Raw genomic sequence first — 20,766 nt, forward strand, 5'->3', positions numbered from 1 at the left:
CAGCTCTTGTTTGTGCTTCTACGGAGCTGAGGATTAGGCACTGTCAACACACAGTCCTCTAATTGCTAATTTCAATCGCTGTGACACTTTTTAAAACTAGTCCTATTATGGCTTCGGTCTGTGTTCCTCAGGTGTGATTTTATACTGGTATGTTTTTATCTCATCAGGGATTCATTTTCTCTTTGATTTCTACTGTTCTATTTTCCATCTGCTAAAATTTCACACACTCAAAAATATTGGTTCCCTAGGCTTGATTTTTTTTTTTTCTCACGTCAAGATACAAAAACCCCATATCTCGCATTGTTAAAGAAAGAGGCAAAACATCCTCGATCAAAGGATCACACCAAAATGTAATGGCTTCTTCCCTGACACACAACACATCCTTCCATGGAAATCCGCCCACTTTTTTTTGTGTAAACGTCACAAATAAACAAGTGAAAACATGATGATCACTACAGACTCCATGTGCACACATTTTAGTAAATTTATATGACTTTATGTTATTGGTTAGTTCATACTTCTTGTCTTATTTTAAGATGAAAGAGTTCATTTATGAATATAAACATATACAAAACCTTCAAATATAAATGTATAATGTACATGTGTTCCTAGTTTTGGAAGTATTTAGATTTTCCAGTACACTTTTCATTCCTGCCTTTAATAGGGAACACCTGCTTTGTGATGACTTCAGTTTAACTGTTTGATAGAAAAGGTAACTGAGTTCACTGAGTAGTTAACTTACTGTCGCCTTCAGTAAATGTGACAAAATAAACTTAAAAAAACAACAACTGAATCCCGTAAATTTTCACAGACCTGCTTTAACAGGTCTATATTCGATCCAGATGTCCTCTGGGCTCTACACAATCAGCAAACCAATTTCCTGTGGCGGTGGGATGATCCACATTAGAGCCTGCAATGTTTATGTAATTCACCAGAACGGAGCACTTTGGGTTTACGATCAGGGTTTTCACAGCCACTTGGAAGAGGCTCCGCCAATCAGAGCTGGACACTTTTTCAGTTAAAAACATCCCATCCGTACACTTTCTGTCCAGATGAACTACAAAATCAACGGTCACAGCACTGGTGACAATATGAGTGAAAACGCAATATGGAATTGTGAGCATTCTGTTTCAAGGATGTTCTTCCTTTATATCATAATAATAATTCATACCTTAATAACAACTATTAGCGTGTAGCTATTTTTTGTTCTGCTCTATCTCTCTTTCCTGATGTCTTTTTCGCCCTTGAAAGTTCTTGTAAGTTTTTGGAGGTCTGTACATGACATCTGAGTTCCTCCTTGGTATTTGGAAGAATCCTGAAAGCTCCTAAAAAGTGCTCATAGTTTCTGGCAGTTTTCCTTGATGTCCTACTCTTTGGGAGACTGCATGTTGTTCCACTGAGGTATTACCACATGCATGGAAAACCTTGGAGGTCATTGGTAAGCTGTGAAACTTTATCCCCCAGACAGAGCCGGTTCAATAAGTCAAATCAGCAGCTGCATTTAGGGCCTTGCGATTATAGAAATAGCTATTCAGACTCTTTGATAGGGCCGCAATCAAGGAGAATTCCCAATTATTCGACCCAAAACTGGCAACAGTGACATTTGTGTAACACAGCATGCTCCAGCTTCACGGCTGGAACACTAGACTTACATGGACCCTCCTTTTTAGTATGAATGCAACTGTGGCCATGTACATGTGCCAGGAACAAGCGGACATGCTACATGGAAAAATATGGTAAACCCTTCAGCTAGCAAACGATTTTTGGGTTTGACAATGAAACTGGCTGAATATTGTTAATTAATGTGATATTTACCTGCTGAAGAACATCTTTGGAAAAAATACATATATATATATTTTATCATTTAAAACCTTATGTATGATCCTTATGTATGATTTAATTATAATGATTAAGACAATCATTAATAAGGGTTATAAGTCTGCTATAGTATAATTATGTACTATAAGGTTGGTCAACACACTGGGAGACAGGTCCCACAAACGTAAGGGCCCGGTCACACACAGGCGTGTAACAGTGGCGAGCCTTCAGCTCCGCTACACACTTCTAATCTGTGCGAGCGAGGAGGCGAATCGCAGCACGGCTCCGTGGGGAATTGAACTTTAGTGAACCTTGACCTGCAATATTCGCATTTGCGTGTGTGTGACGGGCCCGAACCTGCTCCGGAACCCCTGATGAGCAGCCCTGCCCTCAGAGCCTGTATTTGACAGAGGTGGACTATGTGTGTTTGTGTTCCTGTGTTCCTTTGGGTCGGTCCTTACTTTTTAAATGGGCTGTTTGAGGGTCATGACTTGGTTTCAGGGTTAGGGTTAGAATAAGGTTTATGTTAGGGTAATAATAACTTCATTTGTATGTTGGTAAGGGTTAGGCAGGGTTAAGTTTGGATGGTTGAGGTAAGGGTAAGGGGCTAGGGAATGTATGTGCCAATTAGTGTTTGTGTGTTTGTGTGTGCATGTGTAGTGTGGGTGTTTGTAGTTTGTGTCTGTGAAGTTTGTTTGTATGGTTTGTGTGTGTGTGACTGGGTGTGTAGTCGGTTTGTGTAATCTTTGTGTGCGTGTACTGACTGTGCGTGTGGAGTGTGGCCGTTTGTAGTTTGTGTCTGTGAAGTGTGTTTGTGTCTGTCTAGTGTGTAGTGTGTTGTTTTTTATGTAGTGTTTGTGAAGGCTGTCTGTGTAGTGTTTGTGTAGTTTATCTGTGTAATATGTGAGTGTTCGTGTGTTTGCGAGCGATCGGTGCTGGCCCTTTAAGAGCAGCAGGGGCGGGGCTCCGAGCAGCGTCTCGTCTGCGGTGTTGTCGTGTGTCTGTCAGTGAGCGCTGCTCCTGGGCCGAGGAGCAGATAGAGCGTCCGCAGCCTCAGGTAAGAACATGATAAGACATTTTCATTTTTTAACGAGGGAACTTCCGGCTCCGCTGTTTAAACGCTGCCTGTGACTCTCTCTGTGTCAAAGTGCGTTCCAATGCGCGTCGGACGAGGCTCCGTGTTGAGTGGGACTTCTTTTGTGAAGCGGCGGTCCTGCCCATTCCTCCCGGTGCTCTCTGCCCGGACTAACGGCGCCTTTATCCCCTCAAACTGGCTCTTTCTCCTCCTTGCCCTTCGCATCACTGCATCCTATTCGGTGTTTTCTTTATTTACTCCGTCGTTATTCTTCCCGTTCAGAGGAATAAAATCCGCGGAGTCTCACGCTCGCTCCTCCGGTGCGTGTCTTTTTGTTCGGAGCATCACTGGAGGCTTCAGGCGCAGGGAAGCGTCGTTAACGGGGACATCTCTATTATCACAACAATAATGATATAAACACAAATTCTAACGCTGCTGAAAGTGTCTCTGTCATTCTGCAGTGCTGGTTTATTAGTATATATTTTATTGATAGAGGAATTCTCTGCAGACAAGCGGCACAGTGTTCATGTTAAATTCATAGCACACTGTTATATTCCTTATCTATTATGCTTTTTTCCTCCACATGATGTAAACTTTTTTCTTGATTTAACTTCCCGAGTTGCAGCAGAGAATCCTACTCAACATTTTTGCCTTGCCAAATCTGATCCCACAAGTCATTTCAAAACCAAGCAGAACACATTTGGGTGATTGTGTCCTTCATTATGAAACTTTTCCATGAGCCTCAGGCTTGATTTTGTTGCTGCAATCCGACCATTTCTTAATTAAATGACAGAAAGTGAAAAAAGCCCAAGTGAAAAGCTCACTTGAAGACTGCAGGAGGACTCGTGGGAGAGGGTGGGTCTGTGCATTCTGCAAGTTCTTCATTAGTTCCAGATGTTCATCAGCTCCTCCATGCTGCTCCTTGCCCCCCTCACTTTTGCTCGTCTCCCCGCCCGAAGCTGGTCAGCGGTGGCTCAGGGGAGTTTGTGTCCTCAGAAGACGGATGAGGTCCGGTGGAGTTGTGTATCAGGAGGGCAGGAGGAAGGTAAACAAGACCAAGCCTCTAATGAATCACACTCTCATGAGCTATACTTGCTCCTTTCTAGAGGGGGGCCTTCTCTGATTCCCCTTAATGAAGTCATTTAGAGGGGAAAAGTCACAAATCCACGTTTTCCTCCCAGAATAACACAAGTGTTGTATTTTTAACGATGTGACATGACATATTACATGTGTGGCACATGGTCCGGAATCATCAGGCAACTCATCAGATGTTGTTTTGATGAATTGTGCAGAACTTGGCAGGATGTGGGGGTGTAGTCATCGGCCTGTTGCACTGCATCATACAATACACCCCTGTCCTGCTGTTGTGTAATGGGCTGCTGCCTGTATTAAATCACCTTCTAGCGAATACAGCCAGCGATTGTGGCAGCTGCGTGGCATTTAAAATGGGCTCTGTCCTGTCATTCTGTCCATTGTAGGCTGTAGTTCTGTGGACTCCAATCATTTGTCTCCTGGGGTTTTCCTCATGTTGCAATATAGTTCAGCAGCACCACAACAACTAGACAACCGTACGGTTAAAAACCAAAATCTGAACATTATACCATTCACGGAGGCAGGATGAATGTAATAGCTTTAGCTGGGTGGAGTGAATAAACTGGCAAGTGAATAACTCCTCACTGTTTGGAGATCCAGTCAGTGTCAGTGTAATAACAGTGAAAGCCGACTCTTCCTCTGTGGGACCCCTGGAATCCCATCAGAGACCCCTGGGAGTTCCCCCCAGGGCTGCAAGTTTTGGAATTTCTGATCAGGTCCGTCGGCAGCTGGAGTTTCCTACAATATTTTGTTCTTCTCCTGAGCTGGAATGTGATTGTCTCATCACAGCATTTGGACGCAGGGGTGCCGCGATGGAATGCAGGGTTATAAACCCCATTTGCACACTGGGCCACACGCCGGGCCTTAAATGGTTTAGCGAAGCTAATGAAATTACACCCTCTACCTGTCTGTCTCTGTCTCGGGGCAACTACGGATTAGCTATTTGGGACAGTTTTACTGCACGATGAATTATCTGTTCTGTTAAAACGATAGACCGTAATAGTTCTGTTCATCGCTTGAAATAAACAGAATGTGACTAAGTAGAGTGCAGAACTCCACCAAGGCCCAACAGTCTCCTCACGAAACGGCATTAGAATTCACTGGATCTGAAATTTTTTTTTTTAACCAAATTGGAACATTCATAAATATCAGTCGCCAAAACATGCCTGATTTTATTCCATCAAGATCCATGATCTATTCTCTGAGAGATCAAAAACAAAAATGTTAAAGAAAGTGAAAAAAAATTCACAGATCCGTCCCTTGATCGGGATCCGGTCCAAAATTGAATAGTTTCTTCCCTGATCCATTCCATATCCTCCCACCAAGTTTCGTGGTAATCCACCCTGTAGATCTTTCATAATCTTGCCCACAAACTAACAAAAGCAGATGACAGTGTAACTTCCTTGGCCGAGGTAATGAAGGTTATTGATACTTCCATGCTGTCAAGTTTTGTTTCCTCCTGTGAATCACATTCGAAACCAGTAATCCGCAAAAACCCAAATATCCTGTTGTTTTCTTCCCATATCATTCTATAGAAACACCTTATCACACAAATTGAAGATAATTAATCACAAAAACATTTGTTTAAGAGGTGGATTAGTTTATAAGAGAGGGATAAACTTGTCGCTTAATGTTATTGTAATAACCTTAGTCCGATTTGGTCAGAACAGTGAGGATTAATTAAGAGGATTAATACTTAACTTCTCACTTAACTGTATTGATTGGAGGAACCAGAGAAGTGGTTTCAGGGAACATATGGTCTAATCTTTTGAGATACTAGAGACAGTAATTCTTTATCTGCTTGAATGATCGGACTTTATCTAATTTACAAAAACTAATCACTCAGAAAAACAAGATGAACTGTTGTGTTCCTGGGAAAGAACACAAACATGTTGGAGTAGTTGGTGACATGTTGTCTTTACGTGCACACTGAGTCTTTCTCATCAACGACTCTCCTTGAGTCAGGAAGTAATTGATAAGATCCCAGAAGGGGAACCACTTAACCAGATCGCCGCCTCAGTGAGATTACTTCCTCTGCCGTCCGCTCGGTACCACAACACACGCCCGGCCTGACCCTCTAACCCTCGTAGCGCTCCCTGACCAGCTCCCCGCCACATCTGACTGCCGTCTGGACTTTGTCTTCCTCCCCTCCAGACCCCCAGAGTTTCCTCAAAGCCTTGCAGAGTTCAGCCTCTCTGCTAGGCATCACTCTTAATCCCCACCTCCACAACTGAACAGGAATTTCCCCCCGAAATGCCTCTTTTTTTTCTTTCTCTCTAGCATGTCTCTTTTTTCCGGGGCCGCTCCTTGCCGCTCAGTCCCACCCTTGCTCAGTTTCCTGTCGGAGGTCAGCACAATGACCAATAGCAGCCTGAGCGGGTGTTTACTCTGCTCCTGTTCCAGGAGTAATGTGAGCTCGCCGTCCCCTCCCTTTGGCCGTACTCTAGCCAGCACCAGACTTCTGCAGCCCAGCGCCGTCTGCTCCTCCATACCACCACTCCTTAATGTAAAAAACAGGGCTTTTTCCTCAATGTGCAGCAAACCCCGGAGGAGGCGTCCCATTGGGTTATACTTTGTCCTGAGCTCAGAGCCCCAAGAAAAGCACACGTCCCATCCGCCACACAAGAGCTGGCTGTGTTAACCATGTTGATATGAGATCATCTGGCCTCCGTACACATGACGAAGGCCCCCGTCTATCAGGCAGAGACGTCCCCCGCCTGACCACATTACGCTTGGTGACAAATGGCTTTTGTTGCCTCTACATTTAGGATTCTGTTGCTCTTCAAGAGAGAAATTAGATGTCGTTTATTTTCCTGATTTATTATTCATTCAGGACCAGTTGGCTGAATGAAGCCATCTGTTCTGCAGGGTGAGGAGGAGGACGGAGAAGTCCTCGTATATGAAGCAACATTGTGTCTCCTGCTGTGATCTCAGTGTTTTAACTTTTAAAACTCTTTTGCGTGTCTATTTCAAGGATTTTGTGGCCTCCGAACAACAATCTTTTTTTTTTTTTTAAACAAAGTGCCGACAATGAAGTATTCTCCATTGTCGGCCTATTTTTGGGAGTGGAATGCACAAATGATGGTAATCTTCTGGGCGGAGCCATTTCAGATTTTGAGGAAAGGTCCTTTGAAACTTTATTTACTCATTGTGAGCGGTTCCTGCAGGCCTATGTGTCTGATGTTCCTCCCTCATCAGTAAGGGGAGTAGACTCTGTCCTGATGTCAGCAGCTGGATCTGCAGTGATTCACGCTGACGGAGTTCAGATCAGAGAACAGTCATGGTCTTCTCATTCGCGAAGTTTCCATCTAAAACTCTCGGCAGCATTTATTTTTTCTTGTCCCCCCCCCCCACCCTCCACTTGGAGTTGTGCCTTTCTTTCCTCACATTCCCACTCAGTTTTTTCCTCCCACCCTCCCTCCAATACTGTACTGCGCTCCGCTGCTTTCTCCCTCTCTTACCCCTGCTCCTTTTCCCCCCTCCGCTTGCTCACTAGCGCTCTCCTTCTCCTTGTTACTCTTTCTCCTGGGCTGGGAGGAAGTGACTGGGTTGTTTCGGGATCCTTCGGGAATAGAAAGATGGAGCTCCCTTTCCTGTAACCCTTTCTTCATCTCTGTTTTGTAACATCAATTAGCTTGATTTGAAGTGTGCCGGTGAAGCAGTCTCAACTCGAGCACCTTTATTTGTGAAGCTGGAAAAGAAAAAAGCTGCATTTTGCTGAAATGTTTTCCAAATCAAAAAGTCTATCATCACTCCGGCAAATTTATCATCGCGAAGACAGACAATTTAAAACCGATTTAATCTCTTGGCTTTCACATCAACCGTGCCCTCACCTCAATAAATCAACTTAAAAGCTGCAGAGATGTTTGTTGATCTGTGGGAGTGTTCAGTCCTCGGACCGTGTTGGGGGATCTGTGTGTTTTCATCTGCGCCATGTGGGAGTCGATGGGAGTTCAAGTTGTCTGCTGTAATGTTTGGCTATCATCTCATACAAGTATTTTGGCAGGCTTCGTTCACTGTCTTAAATCCCATCATTTGAGAGTCATTTTTTGCGTTGATTATTTAAGTTACAATCGGAACGTATTGATTGGGATGTGTTTTGTACGGTATCTCACATTATTGCAAGAAGGGATATGGAGTCTTTCTGGAACTTCGGACACTGGTGAATCCAGATAACGGTTCTACTCCCTGTATCTCCAGATTCTGTCAGTGTGTGGGTCCTTCAGGCACTTCATCAACTGTTTGTTTGTTTTGAGGCAAATTTCCTCGCCGCACTCAAGCACTCACACACACACAAACACACACACACACACACACACACACACACACAGTTTCTCTCTGTCACACTCGCACTCTCTCTCGCTTTCTCGCCAAGATGCCCCTCCTTGCTTTATATTAGAACCAGCTGTGGAACTGGAGGCAGAATGAATGGCTCTTTGTGATTTGGCTGTCGTTCCAGTCCAAAAGGTCTGTTTCTGCCCCCCCTCTGCCCCACCACTCTCTCTGGTATCGGCATGACAACTATATGAAACAATGGCCCGAACAACAGCACGTCTTGTTATGAAGTTATGCAAAGGTTACAGTGTTTTTCAAGGCGCCGAGGCCCTCCAACAAAATGTCCTCCGCGCTCGCACATCACCCTGAGCAGCCGCTGCCGAGGCGTGAGAATCACCAGACACAGTCATGCAGCTTATCTTGGTGGACATGTACGCTGAGTAAGTAGCAGGGAACGCATTACAAGGTTCTGGAAATCAGTCCAGCCTCAAGTCTTAAGATAATTGTGCAGATGATGGCTTTTCTTACCAAACTGGAGGGTGTGTATCAACATATGTGTATGTACCAATGTATTTGGGAGGCAAGAAAACACAAAACATTGCCCAATCAAATGACAGGGAGGTTCCCGGCCTTGAATTGATTAGAGAAACTTGAATTGGAGATAGGAATGAATTGGGGGAAAGTTTGCAGAGAGAAGGGAGAGCTACTTTGCAAAGGGTCTTCACCCAGGTTTGCTGTACGAGGAGGGCGGAGGGTCACCAGCATCCCATGGGGGCACACTGTTCACGTCCGGTTTGTCAGTCGAAACCACAGGAATGTTTTTGGATGTTTTTTTCTGGCTTTGCAACCTTGTGTTTATAGTCTTGCGGGGCCACTCCTTCATAACCTGTCATAGTGTCTGACAACAGAGCTACACGCCTTCATTGGTTATTACTGTCTTCGCCTGATGACTACTATGTCTGGATATCTTTTTCTGTTGTCATGTGATTTGCATATGTCTGCGCAAAAAGTCCAACTTTTAGTTTTTTCTCGTCTCCCCCCCCACAGGTGGCGACTGTAACAGTCCAAGAGAAGGAAGGGAGAGAGAGGAGCCTTGGGGGAGGAGAGATCCCGTACCGTCCTCGCAGGGCAAGCAGCTGGTATGATGCGGAAAAATAAATCCCTCTTTTCCTAATTCACAAACCATTCTCAGGCCTGAGCAGAATAGCAATCACCAAAGGCTGAGAGAGTCAGCAGTGGAAAAATCCACAAAGAACAACTCTGGGTGGCGGGAAGAATTGGTATTTCTGACTTTGCAATGCTGAAGTCCTAATCCTTTGTAATGGCAATAATAATTAGGTGACTCAATGAATGGACGCAATGGGTTTGATGCACACGGGGGAAGTGACCTCGAAATGAAGCTTGGCATTTTAAATCACTCTTCTGTGTGGTCTCAATCCTCTGGTGCACCAAAGACACTGGAATCTACAGTGTATTTACAGACTGTATATCAAATTCAGTTTTTAATCCCCAAGACACTAGCATGCTAACGTGTGGTTGTAGATTAATGAACCTGAAACTTCCTTGTATGTACACATCACTTTATCAGCTGCTGATAGTGGTCAGAGAAGCGGTAGGGTAACACACAGTTATTCTCGTGACATCTTACAGGACACACTGCAGATGTGTAATTTGTGCTGGATGACCTGCATCTTACCCCCTGAGGGTTGCCTTAATCTTAATAGCAGGGGAATGGGAGGGAGTACACCAGGCGATGTTAACTTCCTTTAGTATGGTATGCAGCTGTGGCAGGAGGTATGGGGGTGGGGGTTGACGAAATGGGTGCAAGGCGTTTGTCCTGGACGAGGCTGGCGCGGGGGAGAGTCCTCTGAAGAAGAACGGCGCTGGGGAAGGGCGCACACTGGTTTCTGTTCAGATGTCATCAGAGAGAGAGGGAGAGAGAGAGAGCGAGAGAGAGAGAGGTCAACCACTCTTCCACCCCTCACCACACACTCACACTGAGGGAGAAATGCATACACACATGCTATCACGGAAACACCCACTGTGGGAGAAGCAGATGTGGAGGCCCGGTGGTGTGGACGTTTTTTGTTTTCGGGGAGGAAGGGCACCCAGAGAGGCAATGACGAAAGAAGTATAGAGAACCACTGGAGTGGGAGAGTGAAGTTATAATTTGAAGGAGCAGAAACTTGCTTTTTGGAAGTCAAAGGGGGAATCGACCGGACCGTGTGATCTGTCATGTCCGCACCGCCGGGATGGTCGGTCACTAAACTGCAGACTCTAATTATAACTCATCAACTGTCCCCTGTCAGCACCGTCCTCCACCCTCCTGTTCACACACACACACTCATGCACTCATGCTCTCTCACTCCCAAACACTCTCACTTTCTCACACATGTAGTCATTCCCACACAGCACCGTACAGCACCTAATCCGTCTCACACTTCTCATTCCATACTGAAAATAAACACACTCTCACAGTGTGTGATGGCGGCAGGCAGCCAAAACCTCCTGGAGTTGCTGTTAATTCTTCTTATTTAATGTGTCGTGAAAATATTCCAGATCAGTATAAACACTGAGAGGAGAGAAGATCTTGTGTTTTTTGGATCCTCCATTTTCCTTCATCTTTTTTCTTTTGTTTAGATTTCCTGTAAAGCAGTCTTACAATGTACAAATGGGACATCTGATTAATTCCATATGTAGAAGATGAAATTTACAACTATTGGAGATCTATCAAAAAAATTACGATAGGAATTACGACTTGGCAATAAAACAATATTCACAATTATTGCAGTATAATGTCACCAATAGCAATATAACAAAAGCCCAATATATAAATATCAATATAATGCATGAAAAAGCACAGTGAGGTGGTATTGATAAGCCTCAGATTTGTAAAATAGAGCTGTTTAAAAGCACAACCTCCACTCAGGAAAACACTTTACGGATCTTAATAATGGGACATTTATGGCAATGTTTGTAGGTACTGAATGATTAAAATATTGGCCATATCACCTGCAGCCCTAGCTTCTTCTTTTGTGATCAACATTATTCATGTAAACATGTTAGTTGATAAACTTCAGCAAATAAATCAAAGCAATTGTTCCAGCTATTTTTAACTGGTGACCTCTTATGAAAAATCACTGTCTTGTTGAGAAGTATCAGGTATTATGACACCCGAATTTGTGTAGCAAGTTTTTTTCTTACCTCCTATTATAAATGCATTTATTTGACTTCTCTCTGTGAGCATATTTGTTTGTATCATTCGGCAATGAAAAAAACAAAACAGATCACGTACTGAGAAGGTCAACTACAAGAAAGTTTTACTTTTCAAACTTGAAAGAAATCATTTTATGACATTTATCGTGATAAATATTGACATCAATTTTGTCTCGATGCATCTTTTGCCCTATTGTCCAGCACTAATGAATATCATAAATACTTTTAATTCCATTGATTGTTTGTCTTAGTATTGCAGGGTCAGTATGTGCACACAGAATATTTCCATCCCTGACTGTGTGTACGTGTGAGTGTGTGTGGCTATCTTGGTATGAGAGGGCGCTGAAGGGACACAGATAAGGGAAAATCACACCGCGACGGACAACAGGACTTCAGAAATACCAAGTCAGTTCAGTCAGTGTTTCCAAGTGTCCTACTTTTCTCACTGAGCCAGCAGTGATGAGTCACAAGAAGCAGCTTTAAACCAAAGTGAACTGAGTGTGTCCTAAATAAAAAAGAAAAGTGGAGGCTTGCTGTCCAGACTTTTGATCGTAGGTCTTTAAAGTCTGTATCCATGTTCATCTGGCTGACTCTGTGGATGGCTTAAACATTACATCCACCAGTTCCCACAAAGTGATGACCTAGAAAGTTAATCTTTTCCAAGCAGACACAAACTCAGAGGCACCGTCGCCGATATGGGCACCACTACGACATCACCGGCACTGGGTTTCTCTCTGTTGGAGGAAACAAAACCAAAATCTGTTGTTTCTGGTATGAAAAAAGGGTTTCTGTAGTACTCTCAGCAGTTCACTATGCCTTCTTTGTTATAGTTATCTGGAAGGAAATGGAGAGAGACAGTGACCGGCTGAAACCTCCTGATCGTCAGCTGATGTTGAGAGAGGGGGAGAAATCGCCAGAAAAAGCATAAAGAGGAGGAGGGGAGAGATGTGGAGAAAGCGAGGGAGAGTGTGTCTGTAAAACCTGATTCGAGAGGCGAACTTAGCGTGTGCGCAGATGATTCCTAATAAGGTTGTAACTGGCAGTCTCGAAACCCTCGGCCCTGGAATTAGCCGCTGCCAGGAAACTTCTTCTCTCGATGCTAAGAACAGAAACAAACACACAATCGACTGCGACCCGCTGCACAGCGAAAAATGGACAGATAAAATTAGAGGCGGTGGATGAGGTAGGGAAAGAGGCAGACATTTTCTTTCTTGCATAATACAAAAAGAACAAAATGCCCCCCCCCCCAAAAAAAAGCAATAAGTTATTGCTCAAATAGGAGCCACATGTAGTGAAGCGATCACATCTGTACAGTGTAAACATTTTAAACACTGATCTTATCAGGATTCTAGTGGGCATACGCAATCATGCATTATTAACTCTTCTCTTGTTATTTCTGCAAGAGAAGGAACTTCTTGTTCTTTCTTATTTCTAGTAGTTTGTACGTATAACTATATCATCACAGCTAGAAGGTTCCTGGTTTGAATCCCGTGTTTTCTTCAGGTGCTCCAGTTAACTGTAACTGTGTGTTGGTCCTGCGATATGCTGGCAACCTGTCCAGGGTGTACCCGGCCTCTCACCCAATCTTAGCTGCTATTGGCTCCAGCTCCCACTGTAACCCTCAAAAGCATAGATGTATAGATAATAGATCAATGGATCAAGGGATGGTTTGAAATGCTCGTTCCTAATTTCAAACTGAATGTGTTTCCACAGGTGAGATTTGGTGGATGACTGTTTGAAAACCAGCCACAGGCTCATCATGGCTCAGGTGCTGCATATGGACCCCGGCTTCCCAGGTGCAACCACCATTTATTTTTTATTTCATATTCATGTTTTATAAACTGTCAAGTCCACTTGTAAGTAAGGTAGTATTTACGATATCCCAACACTTTCCAGGTAGGGTTATGGGGGAACTGCATGATCCATTTTGTGCCTAATTTGGAGATTGCTACAGAGTTCATACATAAACACACAGTAGCCCAGAGTTAATGCTATTTTCTAAAGTCTGAGCCCAAGATTAGACGCAGATTTCCGTTTGTTTAAAGTTGATTTCCTTCCCCCTCAGGGAAACTCAACCCACCTGCTCCCCCTTCCCTGCACGGCAAAGAACAGGAGGCGCCCTACTCAGTGGAGACCCCCTATGGCTACCGTCTGGACCTGGACTTCCTCAAATATGTGAACGACATAGAGAAGGGAAATACTATTAAGAGGGTGCCTGTCCAGCGTAGGCCGCGCTATGGCTCCCTGCCCCGTGGTTATGGCTATGCCGGCTCCTGGTGGACGTCCACGGAATCTCTGTGCTCCAACACCAGCATGGACAGCCGCCACTCCTCCTTCTCCTACTGTGCTCCAGGCTTTCACACGACGCAGAGACCCAGCTTCAGCACTGCCCGGGTGGAGAAGACCCTTTTGGATGCACGAAGGAAACTGGAGGAGGAGAAAGAGGGGCGTAGATTCTCCAACCTGGGAAGCATGCACAGCAGTGTGGCAGGCTCTAACACCTCCATCAGCAGTGCACACAGCTTCAATCGGGCCCATGGTGGAGGTGGATCCTTCACCCCAATGAGTTCTGGGTTGTCCACCCCGGTGACCCCAACACCAGCCCACCTCCAGCATGTCAGGGAGCAGATGGCAACAGCCCTCAGGAAGATAAGGGAGCTGGAGGATCAGGTGAAGACCATCCCTGTACTCCAGGTGAAAATCTCTGTGCTGCAGGAGGAGAAGCGGCAGCTCAGCGTCCAGCTTAAGAGCCAAAAATTCCTGGGTCACACTCTGAGTTTTAACAGAGGCCGTTCCAGAGGGGAGCTCTATATCGACATCCCAGAAGAAGAACAGGGCACTGGAACTAAAAGCAGCAACAAACCAGCAGGACCTCTGTCTCCCTCCACCCCAGAGGGCCCTAAACAAGATTCTGGGTGTGAGATTGAGGACACAGTAATCGTGGGTGGAGCCCGGCCGGATGCAAAACGGGAAGTGCGCACTGTCGGGGTGGGACCAGAGGCCTCGAGGGGCACTCGTCAGGTGGGAGTCGGGGTTCGGGAGGAGGACCTGGGGCTGGTGCCTGAGAAAGAGGCTCTTAGGAATCAAGTGGGTCAGCTTGAGGGCAAACTAAAGAGGACAATGCAGGAGCTGCAAGCTGCACAGCAGCAGGTCGCATCAGTCCAGAAAGCTCCTCAGGCAGAGCATCCGGTCATGGCTACCAGCATGGGCTGGCAGGAGCCACAAGGCTGCAGCCTGCACACTCTGGTCAGCTTCACACAGCAGCCCCAACAGACGCAGCAGAGGACCGTGGGAATCCAGGTGTACACACTGGAGCAGCCCAAAGTGGTAGAGGTGTGCACACTGCTCCGTGCAGAGACCTGCAGCTCCCCCTCCCCCCTCCAAGCTGGTGGACTTTCAGAGGGCTACCACATAGGACAAGCTGAAGGTCAGGATCAGGCTGGTAGTGTATGACCAAGAATAAGCATTACCAGTTTAGTACTTATAGCCCAACAGTGAAATACAGTCCAATGCTACAGACTTTTATGAAGCAAGTTCTTTGATTGTGTCTGTGAGCTTTTGAGCCCCTGATTTGAATATACATCACTTTTAGAAAGAACTCTGAATTTAACTTGAGTCTGAGAAAATACCATAGAGAGAATCAGCACCTCTCTTACTGTATATTATAATCAAGAATTGTTCACATATTACATTTATTATATCAGGTTGTATTTGATTGTCGAGTGTTAGCAATAAGCTGACCAATAAACTCAATAGGATATATGAGTTTATGTTAACAATTTACTAGTAGAGCAGAGTTGAGGCTCGAAAGTTGACTGTGTCTCTGTCTCACAGATGTTCTGGTTGAGTTGCCGATCGCTGTCAGCTCCAAGCAGGTGCGCGACGTCCTAAAGAGCGAGCTGTCCACCTCTGTCCCTGTGGCTAGTCCTGCCATCGCTGTCGGCACATCTATAAATCAGATTAGTTTGATGCAATCTAAAGGAGGAGAGACTCACCTGCATACAAACACAGAGGCTGTCCAGTCACAAGAAGGATCCAAGACAGGTAACTGGACTGCGCTCTGTTAAAAACCCATTGATTCAAACTTGTTTTAATTAGCTGACATGCGTCCGGCTGTATGTGTGATTACTGGTGTCTTTTCCAGCCTCGTCACCTCAGTCTCTGAGGTCCATCATGAAGCGGAAAGCAGAGGGTGAACCAGGGTCTCCCTCCACTAAGAAAAACCTGCAGTTTATTGGGGTCAATGGAGGGTAAGTGACAGTGATTACAGACCACAAGTCAGTCATTTCCATTCCCTTAGTGCTGAGGCAGGCACTTTCTTCCCTGGTAACAGTTTCATCCTTGATCTGGGATGTTAAATTCTTTCACACATTGTCTGCTCTCCCCAAGGGTCAGACCCGGTTAATACAAAGTGCACTTGCATTTTCTGCTTACGTGCGATAGTTGAACAGGGTTGAGTTGCAAATAGTTACAGTTTGACTTTTGATCGTCATCTTCTCTTGCAGTTATGAATCCACATCGTCAGACGACAGCAGCAGTGAGACTTCAGATGAAGCGAGTGACTCCAGTGAATATCACGAGGCCCGAGAAAAACTGACAGAATCCTCCGTCCTGCACCAGCAAACAACCCACGCTGTGGTCTCTCAGCCCCTGGAAAGCCACGGTGTACCTCAGCAGACTGCCACCGAACAACCAGCCGTCGTTCCAGAAACACAGCAGAGACCCAGCCAGTCTGCAACAGCAGACGCAACACTGCAGGACACAGTGTCCCAGTCACCAGCAACGGACACTGTTGAGCAAAAATGTGCCTCACAGCCACCAGCCTCTGACCCCTACCCGACTCCCCCGTGTCCAGCAAACTACTCTGCCTCCACAGAGGCCACCAGCCAGTCATCAGAAATGCACACATCGTCACCGGAGATCAGCTCCACGTCATCGAGCTCTGAACTGACTCCTGGGCAAAGCTCCACACACGTTACCAGCTCTTCATCGTTGTGTGTCACTAAAACCACTGAGGTCACCGAGCAGCAATACAGCGTCCAGTCAGAAGCCACTGTCCTTTCCGGCCAATCGCAGTCAAATCAAGCAGCTGAAAGCAACACGACTGACACTGACCCAGCATCAGATAAACAAGTCAGGTAAACAAACATACATTTAAACAGACAGTCTGTCTGTGAGCATCAAGCTGGGAGTGACAGTGACTGACAGTGTGTCGTTTCTTTGTCTCTCTCAGACTTGAGCTGAGTGACGGCCTGATGTCGGCTCTGAGCGGCCTGCAGAAAGCCCTGGGGGAATCCAATGCCTTCAGCCAACAAGGAGCAGTATGTGTTCAATTCAGATTATTAAACATGATAACAACAATCAAAACTGCTTCTCAAAGAGGTTATTTTCTCACCCCCGGCCTGTTTGTTTGTTTGTAAGCAAGATTACACAAAAAAAACTGAATGGATTGCCATGAAACTTGATGGAAGGTTTAGTCAATCAATCAAGGAGTTTTCTTTTCTGATTTTCTTTTCTCAATGAAAAAAAATCTGGTACGTTAAGGGAACTGATATCTATGAGCGAGGGAAATTAAGTATAGCTCGATTGAGTTTAAGAGGACTGTTTGGCCTTGGTGTGGGCGCCCTACCTAGATCCAGCAACAAGCAGAAACACCTCAGAGATTGATTTGTCTTTAGCACACATTTGTGGAGAAAAGCAAATAAACAACATTTATTTCAGCAATTTGTTCACATACCAGAGGAGCAAATAGCACATTTCCTGTATGTTTCTTCTGAGGTCTGTTTGTGACGCTCAGTCTGCATTTCCACACCTGTCTCTCAAGTGGCCGTGTGTCCTCATTGTGTCTGACCTCAGAGAGCGGCCTACACCACCGTGCTGCAGGAGTGGCTGCGCGTGTCCTGTCACAAAGCCGCAGACACGGCTGTCGTCAAGGCCTATATGGACGCCTTCGCCTCCGTCTCCCCTCAGCTGCTGGAGTTTGTGATCAACATGGCCGATGGCAATGGGAACACAGCGCTTCACTACACCGTGTCCCACTCCAACTTCCCTGTGGTGAAGCTGCTGCTGGACACTGGTGAGCTGTGTTTGTATCTAGCTGTGATTCAATGCATTCCAAAATGTAGATATTCTGGTCTACGGAGGATTTCCTATTTACATCACCCGCTCTTACCAGTGTATGGTTTACTACTTTTTCTGCTTTTGCAACCTCCGAAGGACTCAAATTAATTTAGTAGAAATCAGGGAGTACCATAGATAAGACAAAACAAGACTGACTTAAGCCTGGATGTGAATAACATGCATGTTTTCTGTGTTTTTCCTGAAACAAAAAATTCAAAAAAAAAAAATTGAATTAAATACTGACAAAACATAATAGGAAATTATGATCCAGCTTTGATTGAAATCAAGACATTTGTATTTGTTTAATATTTAGATTGAACAAATTCTACTGCATCGATCATTAGTGTCTTGATGGAATCCTTTCTCAAGTAGGTACTTTATCCCTGTTATTGTCTCTGCTGCTGTTGTGTCTCCTCTCACACTGATTGCCGTGTGCACATTACAGGCCTATGTAATGCTGACAAGCAGAACAAGGCGGGCTACACAGCCATCATGCTGACAGCTCTCGCGGCCTTCCACTCTGACAGTGACCTTCAGACCGTCCTGCAGCTGCTGCGCACAGGGGACGTCAATGCCAAGGCCAGCCAGGTGTGCCCTCTACTGCTCACAAGCTTGTATTGCAACTCCATACACTACCAAACACATATCAGAGCTGTATTAGTGTTTATAGGTGTTGTTTCTCATGATGCAGAGCAGGGTTTGCTGTGCAGATGCACACTGCAGCATGAAAACAAACATCTGTAATTTAGCTCCACATGTTGAAGATGATGTTACAAATTTTTAATGATGTGTGTTTTGTAGGCCGGTCAGACAGCGCTGATGCTAGCAGTCAGCCACGGCCGAGGGGACATGGTGCGGGCGCTGCTCTCCTGTGGGGCTCAGGTCAACATCCGCGATGATGACGGCTCCACAGCGCTCATGTGTGCCTGTGAACATGGTCATGTGGACATTGTGCGTCAGCTACTGTCTGTGCCGGGATGTGATGCCACTCTCACCGATAATGTAAGCCTAGTATCCTCCCTTCCTACCTCTATCTCTTTTTTTGGACAAACCCATGATTGCCTTGTTGCGGTGTTTACAGGACGGCAGCACTGCGCTGTCCATCGCCCTGGAGGCCAGCCAGAACGACATCGCTGTACTTCTGTACGCTCACCTCAACTTTGCTAAGCCTCCTTCTCCCGTGAGTGTTTTCCCACACAGGAAATATAACTGTACAGAATATGAAGTTGTTCTCCTTTATACCAGGTCCTTCAATAGACTGTTTCATAGTTTTTTTGCAGTATACATGGCACATTAATCAGTACAACTTTATTTACATAGTACCTTTCAGATATACTAAATCCAATTCAAAGAGCATTATGTGTGATTAAAACTTTCATTTTTCGAGACTAAGAAGCAACAGAATAGCCTGACACTTTGAAAATACATAAAAGTTCTCATATATAATACTTTTGTTTTGTATTTTTACTAGGTTACACCTAAGTCTCCTCTCTTGGGCTCGTCTCCTCCTTTCGGTGAAACGAAATGAACCACGCTCCTTCTGTATCTCAACAGCCAATCCACTGCAACTGCTCATATCACAGTGTGATCTTTTTATTTCATTGTGTAATTAAGAAACTTTGTGTTTTCGTGCGTATGTGTGTGTGTGTGTATGTATGCGATTTAGACTGTTTGTTTCCACCCTCCATAATTTAAGTTCAAGATAATGTGCAGATTATTACATGACATCTTGCACCATTGTTACCTGTTGCTCTTTGTGCACAGTAGTTTTTTTTTGTTTATCACAGTGCTTCTTAAAAACATGGATTTCTTGTGTGGTGCAATCTAGAGAAGCAAACAAAGTTCTGCATAAACATCAGTGTAGTGTGAGAATAATCCAGCTATCGACACAGTTCTTAGTGACGCCATCAAAACACTTCACCACAATCACATTATACTTCACACAAATCTCATATTAGTTTCTATATAAAGCAATATGTTGTCAATGTAATTCATGCAATGGTTGTTCCACAGCAGCATCGTTATGTGTGACCGTCACAGTCATTCGGAATAACAAAAGCCACTTCTCTCACATCAGATAAGTGTCCTTGCATCAACTAGCTCATTGGTGCCACAACAATTCAACACAGAAAAACACCAGTTCAACAATATACCAATATTTATACACAGGATTTATTTACACTAGAGTATTTTTGATATTGATTTTTTTTTTAAATTCATGACGTCCAAGGATCGTGATTCTTAATTCCTAGGCAGTTCCACCTTTTTAACCAGAGAACAACATTTTATTTTATGAGTCGACGACATTTCTGAAAGATGTATTTCTCCTATCAGCTCTTTGACAAACTGTATAATGTGGTGATAGAATGAACACAGGCCGAGCATCAGTGTTGAAGAAGAGAAGGGTCAGGGGCTACGGTACTTTGGTCTTTGTTTTGTTTTTTATAACTGAAGGTAAAAAGGATGGCTGTAAAGAAAGAGTAGAACATGTCTGTGTTTTTGTTTGTAATATTCTGTAGTTGAAAGATTTAACTTTGTGGAGAAACGACTGAAGGCGCTGGTGGAGCCACCTCTACCACGGTAAGATTCGTCAGGGAACTAGGAAGTGACTGATTGGGTTCTGTAACGGACATGACATGTAAGATATGAATTTCAAAATAATATATGTCAATATAAACTGCCTAAAATCAAATTCTTTGAACAAAAATGCACAGGCTATGGATGTCAAAATTTCTATTACTTTTTAAAAGTTTTTTCACAGTTTTCATTTCCACTTTTAGGCAATTCAACTTTTATAAACTTTAAATTTTTTATTTAAGTATATCTTTTTATACATGTAGAATTTTTAAGCTCACGCTGACTCAATATAACCACACAGCTCTTCATTTGCTGTTTTTTGAAGGTTTATCTGAAAATTCAGTTTGTGTTGCTTCTCGTGTGTTTTAAAAAAAATAATAAATGTGGAACACACTGTCTCTCTTGCATTCATTCAGTATTTCTTTATTTTGCATGTAAATTGTCACCAGTCATGTAACATATGTGTTTCAGAGCCCAGTTTCTCATGATGAAAATGTTTCTCAGGGGAAAGCAGAAACAAACCTTTTGTCTCTTATATATTTTTTAATGTGATTTTATACAGACTTTATTTCAGTAAAATCATATTTAACTCA

General features: G+C 44.3%; 1 protein-coding gene across 1 annotated transcript; it reads left to right on the plus strand.

Moving 5' to 3' along the window:
- Positions 1-2,812: 2,812 nt before the first annotated feature.
- On the plus strand, positions 2,813-20,569 carry kank2 (KN motif and ankyrin repeat domains 2). Its single transcript, XM_062407999.1, has 13 exons — positions 2,813-2,875; positions 9,308-9,399; positions 13,190-13,272; positions 13,542-14,903; positions 15,311-15,520; positions 15,621-15,726; positions 15,982-16,614; positions 16,710-16,797; positions 17,333-17,552; positions 18,042-18,184; positions 18,398-18,598; positions 18,678-18,776; positions 19,068-20,569. The coding sequence occupies exons 3-13, from the start codon at positions 13,236-13,238 to the stop codon at positions 19,122-19,124; spliced, it is 3,156 nt and encodes a 1,051-aa protein (XP_062263983.1). The 5' UTR covers positions 2,813-2,875; positions 9,308-9,399; positions 13,190-13,235; the 3' UTR covers positions 19,125-20,569.
- Positions 20,570-20,766: the final 197 nt, after the last annotated feature.

The sequence above is a fragment of the Platichthys flesus genome, chromosome 16 (genome assembly GCF_949316205.1).
Source record: "Platichthys flesus chromosome 16, fPlaFle2.1, whole genome shotgun sequence".
Taxonomy (NCBI): domain Eukaryota; kingdom Metazoa; phylum Chordata; class Actinopteri; order Pleuronectiformes; family Pleuronectidae; genus Platichthys; species Platichthys flesus.

What these genes read in the sequence shown, in the direction of transcription:
- kank2 (XM_062407999.1), top strand. Translation starts at nt 13,236, where the DNA reads ATGGCTCAGGTGCTGCATATGGACCCCGGCTTCCCAG. An exon ending in TATGGACCCCGGCTTCCCAG is followed by an intron (nt 13,273 to 13,541) that starts GTGCAACCACCA and finishes CTTCCCCCTCAG; the next exon opens with GGAAACTCAACCCACCTGCT. An exon ending in ATGCCACTCTCACCGATAAT is followed by an intron (nt 18,599 to 18,677) that starts GTAAGCCTAGTA and finishes CGGTGTTTACAG; the next exon opens with GACGGCAGCACTGCGCTGTC.